Genomic DNA, 15214 nt, shown 5'->3' with positions numbered 1-15214 from the left:
ATTTAAACATTTAAACATCACTCATTTGTATGGTTTTTGTTCATCCCTTATTTGTGGCTTGCCACATCGCTGTTTCTGCGAGCTATGGATGCATATTGGTGTATTTTCATTGGTCATGACAGATCCAAAGACTTTCTGAATTGGAATACATCTCCGGACTTGATTGATGCATTTTCGGGGGGGGGGGTGTATGTTCAGCTTGTTTTCATTGGATGTTTGAATATACTATTTTAATCAATGATTCTGAAGAGGTCTCACGACAAAAGCTTAACAGATTACATTAGTATTTTAACTTTATTATTAAACTGTCCTGTGTCAGAGTACAAGTGTATTGGTTGTTTATTTTTTATGTCCCTTGGGAAAGCAGTACCCTTTATATTGGCATATGCACCCTAAATTAAATAAATAAATGACATAATTTTGTCCAGTGGGTGAACACAGTTACCTGTATGTCAGCATACGAGAAGTGTAAAATGTCTGTCAGCTGAAGATAATGTATCATCTCATTCCATGGTGAACACAGTGCTTCTGTGTCACTGTCTGGAGTGCCAAATGATACAGCACACAGTAGCACTGTGTCCTACACTCACACTCATAGATGGACAACATCCTACATGATTTCTCCATAGGTAAAGAATCCAGCTCCAGAGATAAACATGCTACCTCTGTAAACATTCCACTCCAGAGAAGTCCATCATGTCCTGTTGGAAGTGCACAATTTCCTGTCCAATCCTACCTTTAAAGCACTACCACTTTACTGTTTTCCCATGAGCTGCATGTGAACATATTCTCTACCTAGTGTCACTAACAACTAAGCACATTACCACTGACCTTTCACCCCTGAAACACGCTGCCCGATGACTTTACGCCAAAACACACTGTGCCTGTTCACATTTCCCCAGAGAAGCATACTATCCTATTCACATCTGACAACAGAGACTAATACAGTGGTGTGTGTGTCATGTCACCCTAATGACAAAGTCGGCACTGTTGTACCAGCTCAGTAATGTATATACAGCACCATCTTACTCCAGAGATGTACTCTGCCCTTGTATTGCTACACCACAGTGATATGCACAGCATCCTGGGGCATCTGTCTGCAGAGATGAACACACTACCGCCTGCCTGTATCATCTCATATATAAACAAGCTATTCACTTGCAGCGCCTCAGCAGAGAGAGACATGTATTGTCCCTGACCATCTCTCCCAGAGGTATTCTATCCTTATGACTCAGCTCGATTTATGCAAAATATTCCCAGTGGGATCTCTCTGTATAGGTCAAACAATGCACTCTGCATTTATCAAAAGTGTGAAATACTCCCTACATTGTCTCACCTCTGAGATACACAATCTACCCCTATGGTATTTTGCCTCCGTCTCAGTAAAACGAACATTACATTTCTTACACCATTCCAACCCAGGCATAAACACAGTACCTCTTAAATTTTCTAATCTCAGGGAAAAATTTAGCCCATCCACAGCTCATTCCTGAGATGAACTCAGGACTTCCTGTATTACCTCATCTCAAAGATGAACATAATATCCTTTCACATCATAGCACATGGATGCACACTGTATCCACTGTAACATGTCTTCAATGATAGCTGCACCTCACCGTATTGCCCCATTTCACTTTGCAGTTAAGAACAGTGCCTGCCACACCATTTTATCATAGTGCTGAACACAGAACTGCCACACCATTTCAATATAATGCTGAACACAAACCTGCCACACCATTTCAACATAGTGCTGAACACAAACCTGCCATATCATTTTATCATAGTGCTGAACACAAACCTGCCACACCATTTCATCATAGTGCTGAACACAGACCTGCCACACCATTTCATCATAGTGCTGAACACAGACCTGCCACACCATTTCATCATAGTGCTGAATACAAATGTTCTTCACCATTTAATTCCAGAGGCTAACATGTTGACCCCTGCAAGAGTCTCTCAGGAGACAGACACACCACCCAAGGAGACACACACACCACACCATGCCCTGCTTCACCCACAGACACAGTACCCACTGGGTTTCTTACCCCACATACACACATTGCAGTTAGTATCCTCGTATAAGAGACAAATTACCTGTAAGAGTAATAGCAGCATGCCTATGTGGTCATGATTCTGCTGATAAATGCCATATCTTTATTATTTTACTTCATGGAAGTATGGAATGCTGTAGTAGTTTGTCTTTCATTTGTTGTGGTGAATGCAGTGGTTCTGACATTACTACTAGATTTCAAGCTTCGGCCAGACTTTACATAATAAATGTATTGCATTCCTTAACATTATGGCAGACCTGGATCAGCTGATGCAGATAATGAAGATCACAGGAACTCCTGGTCCAGAATTTACTGAAAAGCTAACTGATAAGGAGGTAAGAAATCGACATTGTAGGGCACATCAGTAGTTACATTTCACAGACAGTAGACAGATGCCCTTTATAAATGACATTGCTAGATCATTGTTTGTTAAAATGCCCAAATGTCACATTACAGGCAACAGTACTGGGATTGCCCTGCAAAGGGTATTTACTCTTAAAAGGAAAACTGTAGCTCTAGAGAAACCTGAAGAAATGAATGCCAAAAAGTTGCCAGCTCTATTTAAAAAAGCTGAAAGTCACAAAAATGGGTATTGGTTTGTGCACAAAAATGTTAGTTCACATTTTTACAATGTTATATTCATTATCTAGTACATGGGATATGGAGACATCTGTCAGACTGGAACTAAGGATATTCTTTATTAGCTTCATATATTGTATTTGTTTGTAAAGTGTCTAAGCTGTAAATTAGTATATTTTACTTCATGTATGAATTCAAATTTATTTTATTTAATATATGCTTTATCTGCTTTATTTGCTTGTTTGAATTTCTTTTTTTCTCTGCTAGAATAATTCAGAGGTTTAAAATTGATGTTATTGACTGCCTATAAAATTCATTTACTCTCCAGTCATTGTTTATTTCTTATTGGATTATTGTTAAGTTAGCATTTGACGTTAGTATATTTTTTCTACTTTTGTGTTAAAACTTATATTACGTAGTGTATTCTTGGCTGTTTTCCTTACTTTGAATTAGCATTTGCTTGTTTGAATTTCATCTGTTTTGTAAATTGTTTTACAGTAAAGCATTATAGAAAATGTTGAGTTTAGTGAATGCTGTGTTATGGGAACGTACAGCTATCATGCTTTGTTGATAAACATGTGCCATATCATGCGTCCTTACTGGATTACAGGTAACTGCCACCATTCCTAATTTCTGCATAACATCATGATGTCGACCAGTCCCAGCGTTTTGTCCTTACTCGTCAGAAATTTGAGCATTCATTCCTTGCATTATCAGTGTTAAAATCTCACTAGACCCACCTCTGCTGTTTCTTTGTATGAAAAGTACCTGATCACTTGTTGTTTAGACAGAAACACTGATGTTCTTCCTCAGATCATGGATGAGGTGGCCATTACATATGGGCTGTATCGTGCCAACGATGTCATACATTTGGCCTGTGTACAAACCTTTCGACTCCTTCACACACTGTACATCTGCCTTAGCATGAGAGTATATGATAGCTATAAAAAGGATGAATAGACTTGCCAAAACTCAGAACTTTCTTGCCATAACTGGCTCATGCAGACTCACTCCAACTTTGTGTCTGGTGGTGCTGATTGTAGACCTCTGCTACTTTGTCTTCAAGCAGATAAGCATCCCATTGGAGACCCTTCCTTTTTCCTCTTGAGATATGGGGAATTCTTTGTTTATGCCTGTCCAAAAGGGCAAATGCAACTCTGGGAACCATATACCTTAAAAAGACTACCACTCTATTCTTTTTATTTGTGCGTTGAACATGACATCGGCTCATGTTCTGTTTGCTTATCCTTTGCTATGAAAACCATTAGAAGAAGAGTGATGTCGATGCGCTTTTTGTCAGAAAACAGATGTCTGATGTATTTGGTGTGTGAAACCATATCAACGATTTTGTTGCAGCAGATTTTTCCCTCTTGGGTAAGAAAAAAGAAAAAGTTGAGCGAGATGAATGATGATACCCGAATATCCACGTCTCTTGTATGATCTGTGGCTGATGAATCTGCTAAGGGTGCATATTGAGCCCTTGGACCAGCTGTCTGTGTCTTCTGCACTCTCTAGTGCATCCTCTTTGGGGGCCACTATTGCCCAGGACCCTCACATGTCTGCACAAACCATTCATCCTGTGGAGTCAACCAGAAAGGGAGAGTAGTGAAGTATCCTTTGTGAGGGTGGGGAGGCATACATCATGTGCTTGTGAGAGAAGTCGGCTGGTCTCTTTTGGAGGTCAGCCATATGACTTCAGCCCATGGTAGGATGCTCAGAAATGTCACTTAGAAAACCAAACATTTGCCCCTCTTCCTATCCCTTCTTCTCAGAAGGAGAGTTAGGAGGATTGGTTTAATTTTCTTAATGACTGTTTAAAGCCATCCATTCTTATCAGCCCTCTCTGCTTCTTTCTCTTCCACTCCTATCAAAAGGAAGAAAGTTCCCTCATCTAAAGTAGAGCAGACTTTATCTGACTTGAAGGACTGAATTGTGCTTCTCAGATTTCTTCCACCACAAGTTGTGAATCTGAGATGGAGGATACCCTTTCGGATTCCTCAAATGAGGAAATTTCCTCTGGCGACACCATTTAAAAAAATAAGACATTTTCAAATGGAAGAACAAAGAAGTGTCAGACTCCCAAAAGAGATATTATAAATCTCTCAATATACACTCTCTTAAGCTTGTGGCTATTCCACCTGTTTTGGGAGCTGTGGGGGATGCATTCTCTGCTGCCACTATGTCACCAAATTCCCAACCTTCTGCTTTCAAGAAGCATAACACATTCTATAGGATCCAAGAGATCCATAAGTACGTTCATAGGAAACCCATTGCTGACCTTGCCATTATTTCTTTATATGGGGAGAGGTAGAGGAAGTTGCAGAAAATTTTCCCTCTAATCCAGTCTCTAACAATAAGGACAGCATAGCATTTGGGGCTTCCAAGATGGCTGAGCAATGATCAGCAGCTTAACTTCAGCTCTCCCAGTGTGAAAACAAAAACTGAGAAATGACAGCCAGAAATATTGTTAGCTTAAGTAAAATTAATTTACTGGCTAGAGCCGTACACTGCCTGCATGCCTACTAAGATGAAACTAAGAGAGCCTAAAATAAATTCTATTAGAAAAGGTGAAGAGAAAACACCAATTAGGAAGAATCCTGCAGCTGTTATTTATTTTATTATTTATTTTATTTATTTATTTACATTTGTTTACCAGGAATGTCCACTAGGCCGAAGAGAGCCCATTTTCAGTGGAGGCCTGGTGAGAAAAGCTCCGATACACAAATACAACAAGATAATTACAGTACAGAGGTGGCTACAACAATGTAATTACAATATTTACAAGAATCACTTCAATACAAACTTTGGCAGTAAAATGATACAACTTGCTACAGTACAAAATTAGGAATAAAATGAAACAAAGTCAATAAGTAAGCAATTTCAAATAATGCAAAAATAAGCAAGTTCAAACAATGATGAAGTATCAGGAAAATCAAGCAAAGTCCATCATTTTGAGTGTGGTGCAGCTGTGGATTCTATATTCAATATTAGGTACAGAGGGAAGTTAAGAAAGCAGAGAGAGTTCAAGTAGAAAGAAGTTACATGATAAGGTTAGTAGTTGGAATGCTTAAGTGAAGTATAAAAGAATTAGAAATGGTTGATGGCATATCAAGGACCCTTCGAATGGAGGAAAGTTTGGTTTATGTGGTTAGATAGTCAAGGGTATTACTGGGTCTATTTCAGGAGAAAGAGAGTTAAGTAATAGCATTAGACAAGTTGGAGCAGTTACAGATCCAATTGGAGAGAAGGTGTTTGTTGAGGGCTTTTTTGAATTTGATGAGATGTTGTTCAGCACATGCGGAGGAGAGGAGATTATTCCAGCATCTGGCAATAGTCCACGAGTACAGGAGTTTACCTGCCATTAGGTTAGGTTTGTGGACTTGAAGTAGGTTTTGATTTTCTGAGTGTAATGACCTAGTGGGGGAGTAAGGGGAGAATAAGAAGCTGAGTGCTGGGCAGTCTTGTGATTTGTAAATTAGTCTGTGAGAGGTAGTTAGTTGAAGGTGTAGTAGGTAATGTGGGAATTTGAGCCAGTGGAGATTTCTTAAGGCTATACAGTGATGGGTTGAATGACGACAAAGTAGGAAAATGTCCAACTCCAAAACCAATATATAACACAAAGCTTCCAGACCCAGGAATACTCGATACAGCAATTATATTAATAATAGATTTTTTTCCACCAAATATTCTGCCAAATATTAAAATTACATTCTATAGTGCATAAAAAACATCCAAATACAAGTGCTTTCATCTGACAATTCAGAGACTTTATCAAGATGAATGACAACCAGAGAAGTACCATTTATATTTTAGATTTGCAGAAATAATATTGTGTATGTATGTGGATATTTACAGAAATATAAATATATTTTAGTTGTTTACCAGAACTGTTATTTGATATATATTTTAATATTTTAATATACTATTTTAATTTTATATTTTAACACAGTGTTTGACAACAATTATTGTAGTTCTTAAATTAGTGTAGTGTTTGCTTCCTGTTACTGGTTGGAAAAGATTAGGGGTGTGTTATATAAATGGTGCTTCTCTGGTTGTTATTCATCTTGATAAAGTCTCTGAATTGTCATAGATGAAAGTGCTTGTATTTGGATGTTTTTATGCACTATAGGATATCATTTTAATATTTGGTTTTGGTAGAATGTTGTGTCTTTCGGCTTCTCCCGGTAAGAATAAAATCTATTATTAATATAATTGCTGTTTTGAGTATTCCTGGGTTCGGAAGCTTTGTGTTATATATTGAATAACAGCAAGTTAGAAGCAAATTTGGCAATTTGTTGTAGCAAGATTCTAATTTTAAGTTTAGAGAAGACTGCAGAGTAGTTAATAAGGGAGCACCATAGGTTAGAGAGGGAAATAGGAAAGTGCTAAGGCTTGTTTAGTTGACGAGGAAAGGAATTTATTATGCCTGTAGAGAAGGTCAAGTTGTTTTGTGTGTTTTTGAGATGTTGGATTGGATATGTAAATCGAATTTTAGATTATCGTCTATTATGACTCCTAAAAGTTTGGTACTAGCCACAAATTCAATTTTTATTGAATTCAGTGAGAGAATGTTAGCCTTGTATATTGATAGAGGTATTTTTTTTTGGGGGTGAACAACATAAGTTTTTTTTTTGCCATTTAAGGACAGATGATTCTTATGGAGCCAAGATTCAACAGTAGAGAAAACTGTTTGGGTCACTTGTTGAAAGATATCGGGGTTGGGTGCAGAGCAGACTACGGTTGAGTCAGTATATTGGACTAGAGAGGTATGTAGTATAGCTTGGTGTAGGGTGTTAATGAATATGTTAAATAGAAGGGGATCAAGGATTGAACCTTGTGGGACACCAATGGGGGTGTGAAGGAAGGGAGAGATAGAATGCTGCCATTTGACGGCATGTTGCCTAAGAGTGAGGTAGCTTTTAAACCAGTTAAGAGACTAAGACAACAGCCCTCGGGAAGAGAGTTGAGAGAGAAGGATAGAATGGGATAGTGTCAAATGCTTTAGATAGATCTAGAAAGAGAGAAGATGCTATAAGGCTAGAGTCACGGATTTTGTTGATGGTATCCAAGAAGGATATTAGTGCAGCAGAAGTACTATGCCCAGGATGGAATCCATGTTGAGTTGGGGAGAGGATGTTGTTGTTTAACAGATAATGGACTAATTGTTTTTGGATACATTTTTCTGTGATTTTAGATACAGGGAAAAGATGAGTGATGGGTTGGAAGTTAGAGATGTCAGTGGAAGGGCCCCCTTTATGGAGGGGTAGGATGATGGCTCAGCAAAAAGCACTTCAGGCAACAGCTTCGGTACAAGATATGGCTTCCAGTAATCTAGAGAAAAAAATAAGTCAGAGATTATTAAAATAAACAAAACACTGAAGTATATCAACTCAAATAACAAAATGCTGGAAAAAATGGAAGAAGCTTTAAACCACTATCCAGATGAGCTGATAAAACTGGAAAAATCTGAAGTTGAAATAAAGAAAAAGCTATCCGAGTATGAGACGGCCCAAGAAAAGATGTTTCAAAAAATGTTAGAATTAGAGGACAGAGCAAGTAGGGAAAATCTGAGATTTTTTGCTGTACCAGAGAAATTAGAAAGAACAGACTGTATTAATTTTATGAAGGTACAATAAGCAAGTGGACTGGTATTCCACAGCAGGAACTATTAATTGAAAGGGCAAACCATGTGTAGCAACCAAGTATAGCCAAGAGAAAGAGCCAAAACCTTTATTAGTAAAAATGCAAACCTACCAGCAGAAAACAGTTGATTCTGAAAAAACTGTGGCAAAAGGGCAAAGTACTAAAACTAGAAGACAGGAAAGTTTGGAAAATGATTAGTCACTGTACATTTGGCAGAAGAGAAACAGTTATTCCAGTAATCCAGGAATATCGAGCATCCGGTGTAAGATTCAAGCTGCTGTATCCATCTGTCTTCAGAGTACTATTTCCTAGAAGATCAGAGTATTTTTTTGTTATGCAGAACAGCCTAAAGAAATCCAAAAGTTTGTCCAGTAGAAAATGAGCCATCAAGCAGAGGAGGACTCTGGTTCTCATTCTTCTGATAATAAAGCACACAGAGAGACTTTGCCAGTGAAACCTTTTCCACTGTTCCAAACGAAAATGCTTTAGGGAGTTGACCCGGAGGATCAGGAGCACCATGGAATTGAACCATAATCTGGAGTTAGGAGATGGAGATGAACACCAAGAATACCAGCAACACAGAAATATGGGAATAAATGTGAGACTGCAAAGCATTAATCACATTTCTGAAGTACAGTTGTATAAGAATAAGTGGAAAGAGTGGACTATTGTTGACTTTGTTAAACTTGTGGAGAAATGAAAAGCATTTGACTCATTCATGTCATTAATGTTTGGAAGGATGTTGAGAGGAGAAGAGGTAACTGTAAGTACAACCGTTTTTTCTTAACAGTATTCCCATGAAACCTTTCACAAATATAAATTATATATTTTATAGTGAAGTATTTTAAGTCCTTGTATGTGGAACCATTATTAAAGTAAACAGATGCCTTTTTCTTCTTCTTCCTCTTCTTTTTTTGGCATTAAGAAATGTACTCATTGCAGTGCAGAAAGATAAGAAAAGTTGAACAAAAGCATCTTTAAGTTAATGGATTGTGATCTTGGGTTGTTCTTGTGGGAGGATGGTGTATAAAGTACACAGGTCATAATATATGAAGAGCTGTTATGTTTTCAGTTTCTTTTGCATAGGTGAATGTCTGGATTCAGACCCTTGGCTTAATCTAATGACAAATTTTAAGTGGAAACAAGTAAATATGAGAACACCAAAAAAGATGAAATGTTTTTCCATAACAATAAATGGTTTCAGCTTGTCTTTCAGGTTTCAACAGAGAGCTACATTCTTCTTTCTCTTATTTTTCCATGGAGGCAAACTAATAATATGGCAAAACAAGACAGAACACTGGTTTATTCAGTGCTAACAGTTAATGACTTTGTAAAGAATGCAAATAGTTTTCAGGACAGGGGAGGGGGAATAAATATTAAAAAAAAAAGGGGGAATAAATATTTAAAAAAATAAAAAAGGGGGAATAAATATTTAAAAAAACAGACACCAATTAGTTTAAGTAGAAGCACAAGTAGTAACCTGCTTCTTAGCATGGATAACTTCAATTTCAGGTTAAGTAGGACATGTATTAGCAGCTCTCTATCTGGCACAAGTGTTCATATTAGGAGGGTTAAACATCATTATTTGAAGATGAACATAGTTAAAACTGCTATTTTGGAGCTTAAAAAATTCTGTGAGGAATAGCTTTCAGCAGGGAAGGTTATTTATAGTTGGGGACTGGAATTTGATTCGCAACAAAGAAAATGTATTTGGGGGTTCTAGAAGGGGAAAATAAAACGCTAAATTTCTGAAGAAATTTATACATATTTGTTATGAAAGACATGAATTCAATAGTAGGAACTCTGAGAAAATGTACATATTATTACCCAAGGTGTAATAACTGGTATAATCTAAACAGAAGTTATATTTCACAGGAACATGCATTTAATTGACAATTTTGACATACATCCAATAACTGTTTCAGAGCATGCACTAATAATTACTAAGATAAAACTGTAGGGTAATGAAGTAAAGATGAGTCACTGGTGCTTCCTCACCTTCCTGTTAAAAAGTGAGGAATTTAATGAATGGGTAGTGGAAAATATTCAGAAGCTATTAGGGAAGATAGAAAGTACTCCAGAAGTTATAGCTAGTGAGTGGGAGAAAATGAAAGTGGAGTTTAAAAATAGGGTAGAAAGAAAAGGAAAAAGAGATTTGGTTAAAAAAATTGTAAGAATTATTTAGAGGGGCTGACAAGGTTTAAGGTATTACAAAATGAGGGGAATCTCAGAACAAGAGGAGGCACATTTGCAGAATGCTAAAGAAAAGATAAGGGAGTACCTGGATATAATATGCATGGCTTTAGAAAGCTTGCTGTTACGCAACTGTGGTTTGATAATACCTCCAGAGCACAAAAACGTTTGGCACAATGACTTAGGCAACAGAAAGTAGAAAGGGTTGATGTCAAACTTAGGGAGTCTATAACAAGAAAAATAACCAGAGATCCTGTAGTGGTGTTAGAGATTTTTCAGAAATTTTATAAAAATTGGTATAAAGCACAGAAGTTGGGAAGTCAAGAAAAGGCACACATGGAAATATTTATGGAGTAATTAAATATGCCAAGTTTAGAGGTAGTTGAAGCTCAACAACCAACAGTTAAAATAGGAGATGAGATAAAAAATGTTGATGCATAACCAATGTACAGGAAAATTTACAGGAATAGATGGTATTTGTGGAAGTTTGGGAGTTAGGAGGGAAGAAAGTGATAAAAATCTGAAAGGTTTTGTTTAGCTGTATCTTAAAAGGAGGGGAGGCACCAGCATCCTGGAAAAAATCTGTGGTGGCTGTAATACCTAAAGATGGTAAAGATCCATCTGATCTGGCTTAATATAAGCACATTTTGATTTTTAACCATGTTTATAAAGTATTTGTCTATAATCCCTAAAAGAGTGGCAAAGGTGATGCTAAAATTGATAGATGTGGGCCAATGTGGGTTTGTGGAGGGAGGCAAATATTTGACAACATTAATAGAACAATGATTATCCAGACAGAAGCAGAATGTAGGAGAATACCACTGTTATTGATGGGTCTTGATGGAGGAAACACATTCAATAGCGTAAGCTGGGATTTTATGAGTAGGACAATGGAAACATTTGCATTTCCTGATACAATAATAAGGTTAATCAGAAGGATATATGAGGAATCAGAGTAAAAAACTGAAAGTTGGAGGGTTCCTCTTTTATAACTTGTGTCTGAACAGAGAAACAAGGCAGAGTGTCCTCCATCTCCCCTTCCTTATTTGTGTTATATTTAGAAGCATTGACAAAGAAAATAAGGGACTCAGAAATTCAAGGATATAACTGGTATGATGTTCAAGAAAAGATGGCTTAATTTGCAGATGATATTATTTAGTATCTGATGTAACCAGAAAATGGCATCTCTATGTTGTGGAATATTATGAGACGGTTCTGTTTTTTGGGGATATAAAATTAATGAAGATAAAACAAAGGCTATAGCTATAAAGTATGTACCCATACATGACTTTACCCTGCAATACCCATATTTATAGGCCATGCTAAAATGAAGTATTTAGGAATAGGGATTAAAAAGAATTCAGTTATGGTAGTTAAGGTTATATGGGAAGAGGCTAAAAAGACAGTACAAAAACTGAGAACCTGGAAGCTCTTGCCTATGGATATGGATAGCAAGATACATTTTATCAACCAGATAAGAAGCTGTGGACAGTAATTAATAGAGTTGAAGGATTTTATTTTGGGGGGAGGCAAGAGTCAAGTGGCTTAAGTCAATCCTCCTAACACAACAAGAAGGTTGAGGATTACCTGATTTGAAAGGATATTTCAAAGCTACACAGGTAAAGCTCTTATACATAACACAAGCAGAAAGCTACACTTCAAAGTGGAAAGGGATGCTGAAGCAGGAGGGTTGTTCAAGAAATAAGGAAAGAATAGAATTTTGGATGCAGATCCTTAAGGAGAATAGTACCAGTCCTACAGAATATTATATTCCTAAAGTAGCAGAAAGTATATTAGGAACTAAGTCAACAAGACAATTGCGAAAGGAGATTCAGCTGGTAGGGATGACTGCAATTAGGAGTATAGAGAATATACAAAAAGGGCTGGAATTTACTGGAGGAAGCTGGCAAAGGAACCAAGGTACTGGGAGAAAATAATTAGAGAGGGAAAGATAATAGAATGGGAAGAGGCCAAGAAGATATTTGGAATGCAGGCTAGTGATTGCCTTCCATATTAGGGACTGATGTCAGAATATAGACAGAAAGAAAGGGATAGGGAATCTTAAATGAAAGACCTGCACTGGATGAGTTATTTTAATTGAATCTAGAACAGAAGCCGCTGTTAAAAAAGGGATGATTAGTAGGGTCTATATTAGAAGACCAAACTTTTAGGTGATCGAACACCCAAACATCGATCTTCTAATATCGAACCGCACAATGTCGAATGTCCCAGGGAAACACGTCCCTCAGCCACAACACAAAAAACATTAATTTACATCTAAATTAAGTGGGGGGCTCTGCCCCCACACCCTCCGACGTGGGGGGAGCTGTGCCCCCCACACCCCCCCTAACTAAATATACCAACTCCGAGATCGCTCAGCAGTAGGGAAATAGCAAACTCCGGCGAACAGCCAAGGGAAGTCTTTCCCTGTGTTAAATCAGCCGTTTGCCATTTTTTGCTTTCAGTATTAGAAGATCGATGTTTAGGTGTTCAATCACCTAAACATTCGGTCTTCTAATATAGACCCGATTTAGTAGGGCATTTAAAATATTGCACAATAACTATAAAAATCGATCAGAAGAGGTCAGAAAAGATAGGGAAGAGAGATTAGATATGCAATTCACAAACAAACCATAAGAGGACATATGTATGGCTCCCAAATATGTAACAAAGTCTAGAAGATTTAAGATTTTTGCCTGCAAGTGTGTGCATAGATACGTTTATACCCCAAACAGACTCCAAAGACTTTTTCCTCAGGTAGATGGCAAATGTTGGAGGTGTGATGAGGAAGAAAGAGGTAACTGGGGACATATGGTTTGGGAGTGTAATGAGTTGGCAGACTTTAAACATTCACTTCAGAGTACTCTGTCAGGAATACTGGGCGAGTAAATGAGTGGTAACTAAGGAAATTTTTTTTTGAGCTGGGATATAGAATAAGGCCTTGTTAAGTTTAATTCTGGTGGCTGCCTAAAAAAACAGTTAAACAGTTAATAGAAAATAGAAATCGAAATCTAAGCCAACTATATACTTGAAGTAGTGAATATTGTAGTAAAGATAAAAGAACAGGAAGGGAATTTTTAGAAAAGCTTAGCAGTAAGTTTCATGGAAAAAAATGGAAACTTTGTGAAAATACATGCAGAAAATGTTTTGCAGGAGGAATAAGATTTAAAAGACAGCAGTTCCTGAATAATTTATATAACATTGCCTAGATTATAGAATATATAAAAATGTATGTGATGTATAATATTTCTAAATGAGAGCTTGTTAATATGATTTTATTACTTTTATCTAAATGTAGTTTTGTCTCTGTCACAATTGATAATTCATTGATGGTGTTTAAAAAAGGGGCAGTATAGCATTTGATAGATATGGGGAAAAGTATATACTTAGCCTTCATGGCCATAAGTTGCCAGACTCCTATTTCTTTAAAGTATCTTTTGGCCATTTTAATTAGTACAGCACAATTCTTAGCAAACCATCCAAATTATGAAGGTAAATCCAGTTTTATGGAAATTTTTAATTGCGCATCTCTGGTGATTATGCATATAGTTAAATGTGCCTTTGCTGTGGTGCATGCTGTTTCCAGGGCTGCTGCAGCTCTTGACAGCAATGAGTATACATGATTGGATTAAATTTCAAGCATATTATTAGGAAGTTAAAGATAATTGTTAAATAGCTGTCTGGATAAGGGCATTTTATTTGGCACTTCCTCTGCTGACGTTCTCATGAAACTTGAAGAGAATGGTAAAATTATGTTGGGGTTTATAAGCCAGAGAAACTACCCTTCTAATCCAGGAGTTGTTTTGCTTTTTTTGTTTGCTTGTTTTTTCAAACCTTTCAAGTCAGAGGGCTTCCAAAAATCTGTCAAACAGCTCAAAAAGAAATGTCAAGGTGAAATCAAAAAGAAAGACAATGGTTGGCATGGATCCTACTTCCAATAGAAAAACTTTTGACTATCCATGCCTTGTATCTCCCCCTTCCCCACTGGCCTTCCTGTGAAAATTGCAGGGACTGTTTCCCTGTGCCTTCTTGAATGACATTTAATCACAGACTCTGGTGATAGCATTATAAATCCCAGATACAAACTTCAGTGGGCATCCTGGCACATTCCACCAGGGATTCCTCCACCTATAAAAACAGCTGTTTCATCTTATGCCTCAAATTATTTTAGTGTTACTATATCAGGTTGTCATAGAAGCAGTCGCTTTACAGCAGTGAAGACAAGGCTTTTTATTCAAGGCTGTTTCTGGTCCCCAGAAAAGAAGAAATGTGGCCATTTTAAATCTGTTGAACATAAACACCCTCCTCCTCCTCCTCAATCCAAAAAATAAAAATATTAACACTTCAGACTCTTTCCTCTCAAACTTTTCCAGTCATCTTGTACCTAAAAGATGCTTGTTTACATATCTCAATCCACTAAAATCAGGGATCCTTTATAAGATTCTGAGTTTTAGGATTACATTATCAGTTTGGTTCTTTACCCTTTGGTCTTTCTACTGCCACAAGAGTATTCACCAAATGCCTTGCTGTAATGAAAGCTCATTGCAGGCTTCAAGGCCTGGTAGTTGCTCTGCCTAATACCAGACTATTAAGGCAATTGTTGTTGTTATAGTTATGATTAAGGTGATGAGGTATCTTTCCAGATACATACAACAACAGGAACACCTACAGAAATACCTTATTAAAAGGATACAAGGCCTAAATAACATGTCGTACATGGACCATCTCAAAGCCTTGTCATTATA

The 15214-nt window shown here is 37.2% G+C and overlaps 1 protein-coding gene across 1 annotated transcript in view; it reads left to right on the top strand.

Annotated features, from left to right (window-relative positions):
• LOC122806265 (mitogen-activated protein kinase 13-like) overlaps nucleotides 1-15214 on the top strand; it is a 713780-nt gene that overhangs the window by 584687 nt on the left and 113879 nt on the right. The window contains exon 9 of the mRNA XM_044076536.1: nucleotides 2310-2389. Within this exon, the coding sequence (XP_043932471.1) occupies nucleotides 2310-2389 (80 nt within the window). The remainder of the gene's footprint in view (nucleotides 1-2309; nucleotides 2390-15214) is intronic.

The sequence above is a fragment of the Protopterus annectens genome, chromosome 7.part0 (genome assembly GCF_019279795.1).
Source record: "Protopterus annectens isolate FY-2018-M chromosome 7.part0, PAN1.0, whole genome shotgun sequence".
In the NCBI taxonomy this organism is placed as follows: Eukaryota; Metazoa; Chordata; order Ceratodontiformes; family Protopteridae; genus Protopterus; species Protopterus annectens.
Note: the sequence above shows the minus strand (reverse complement) of the source record. Positions and strands in the feature narration are given on the sequence as shown.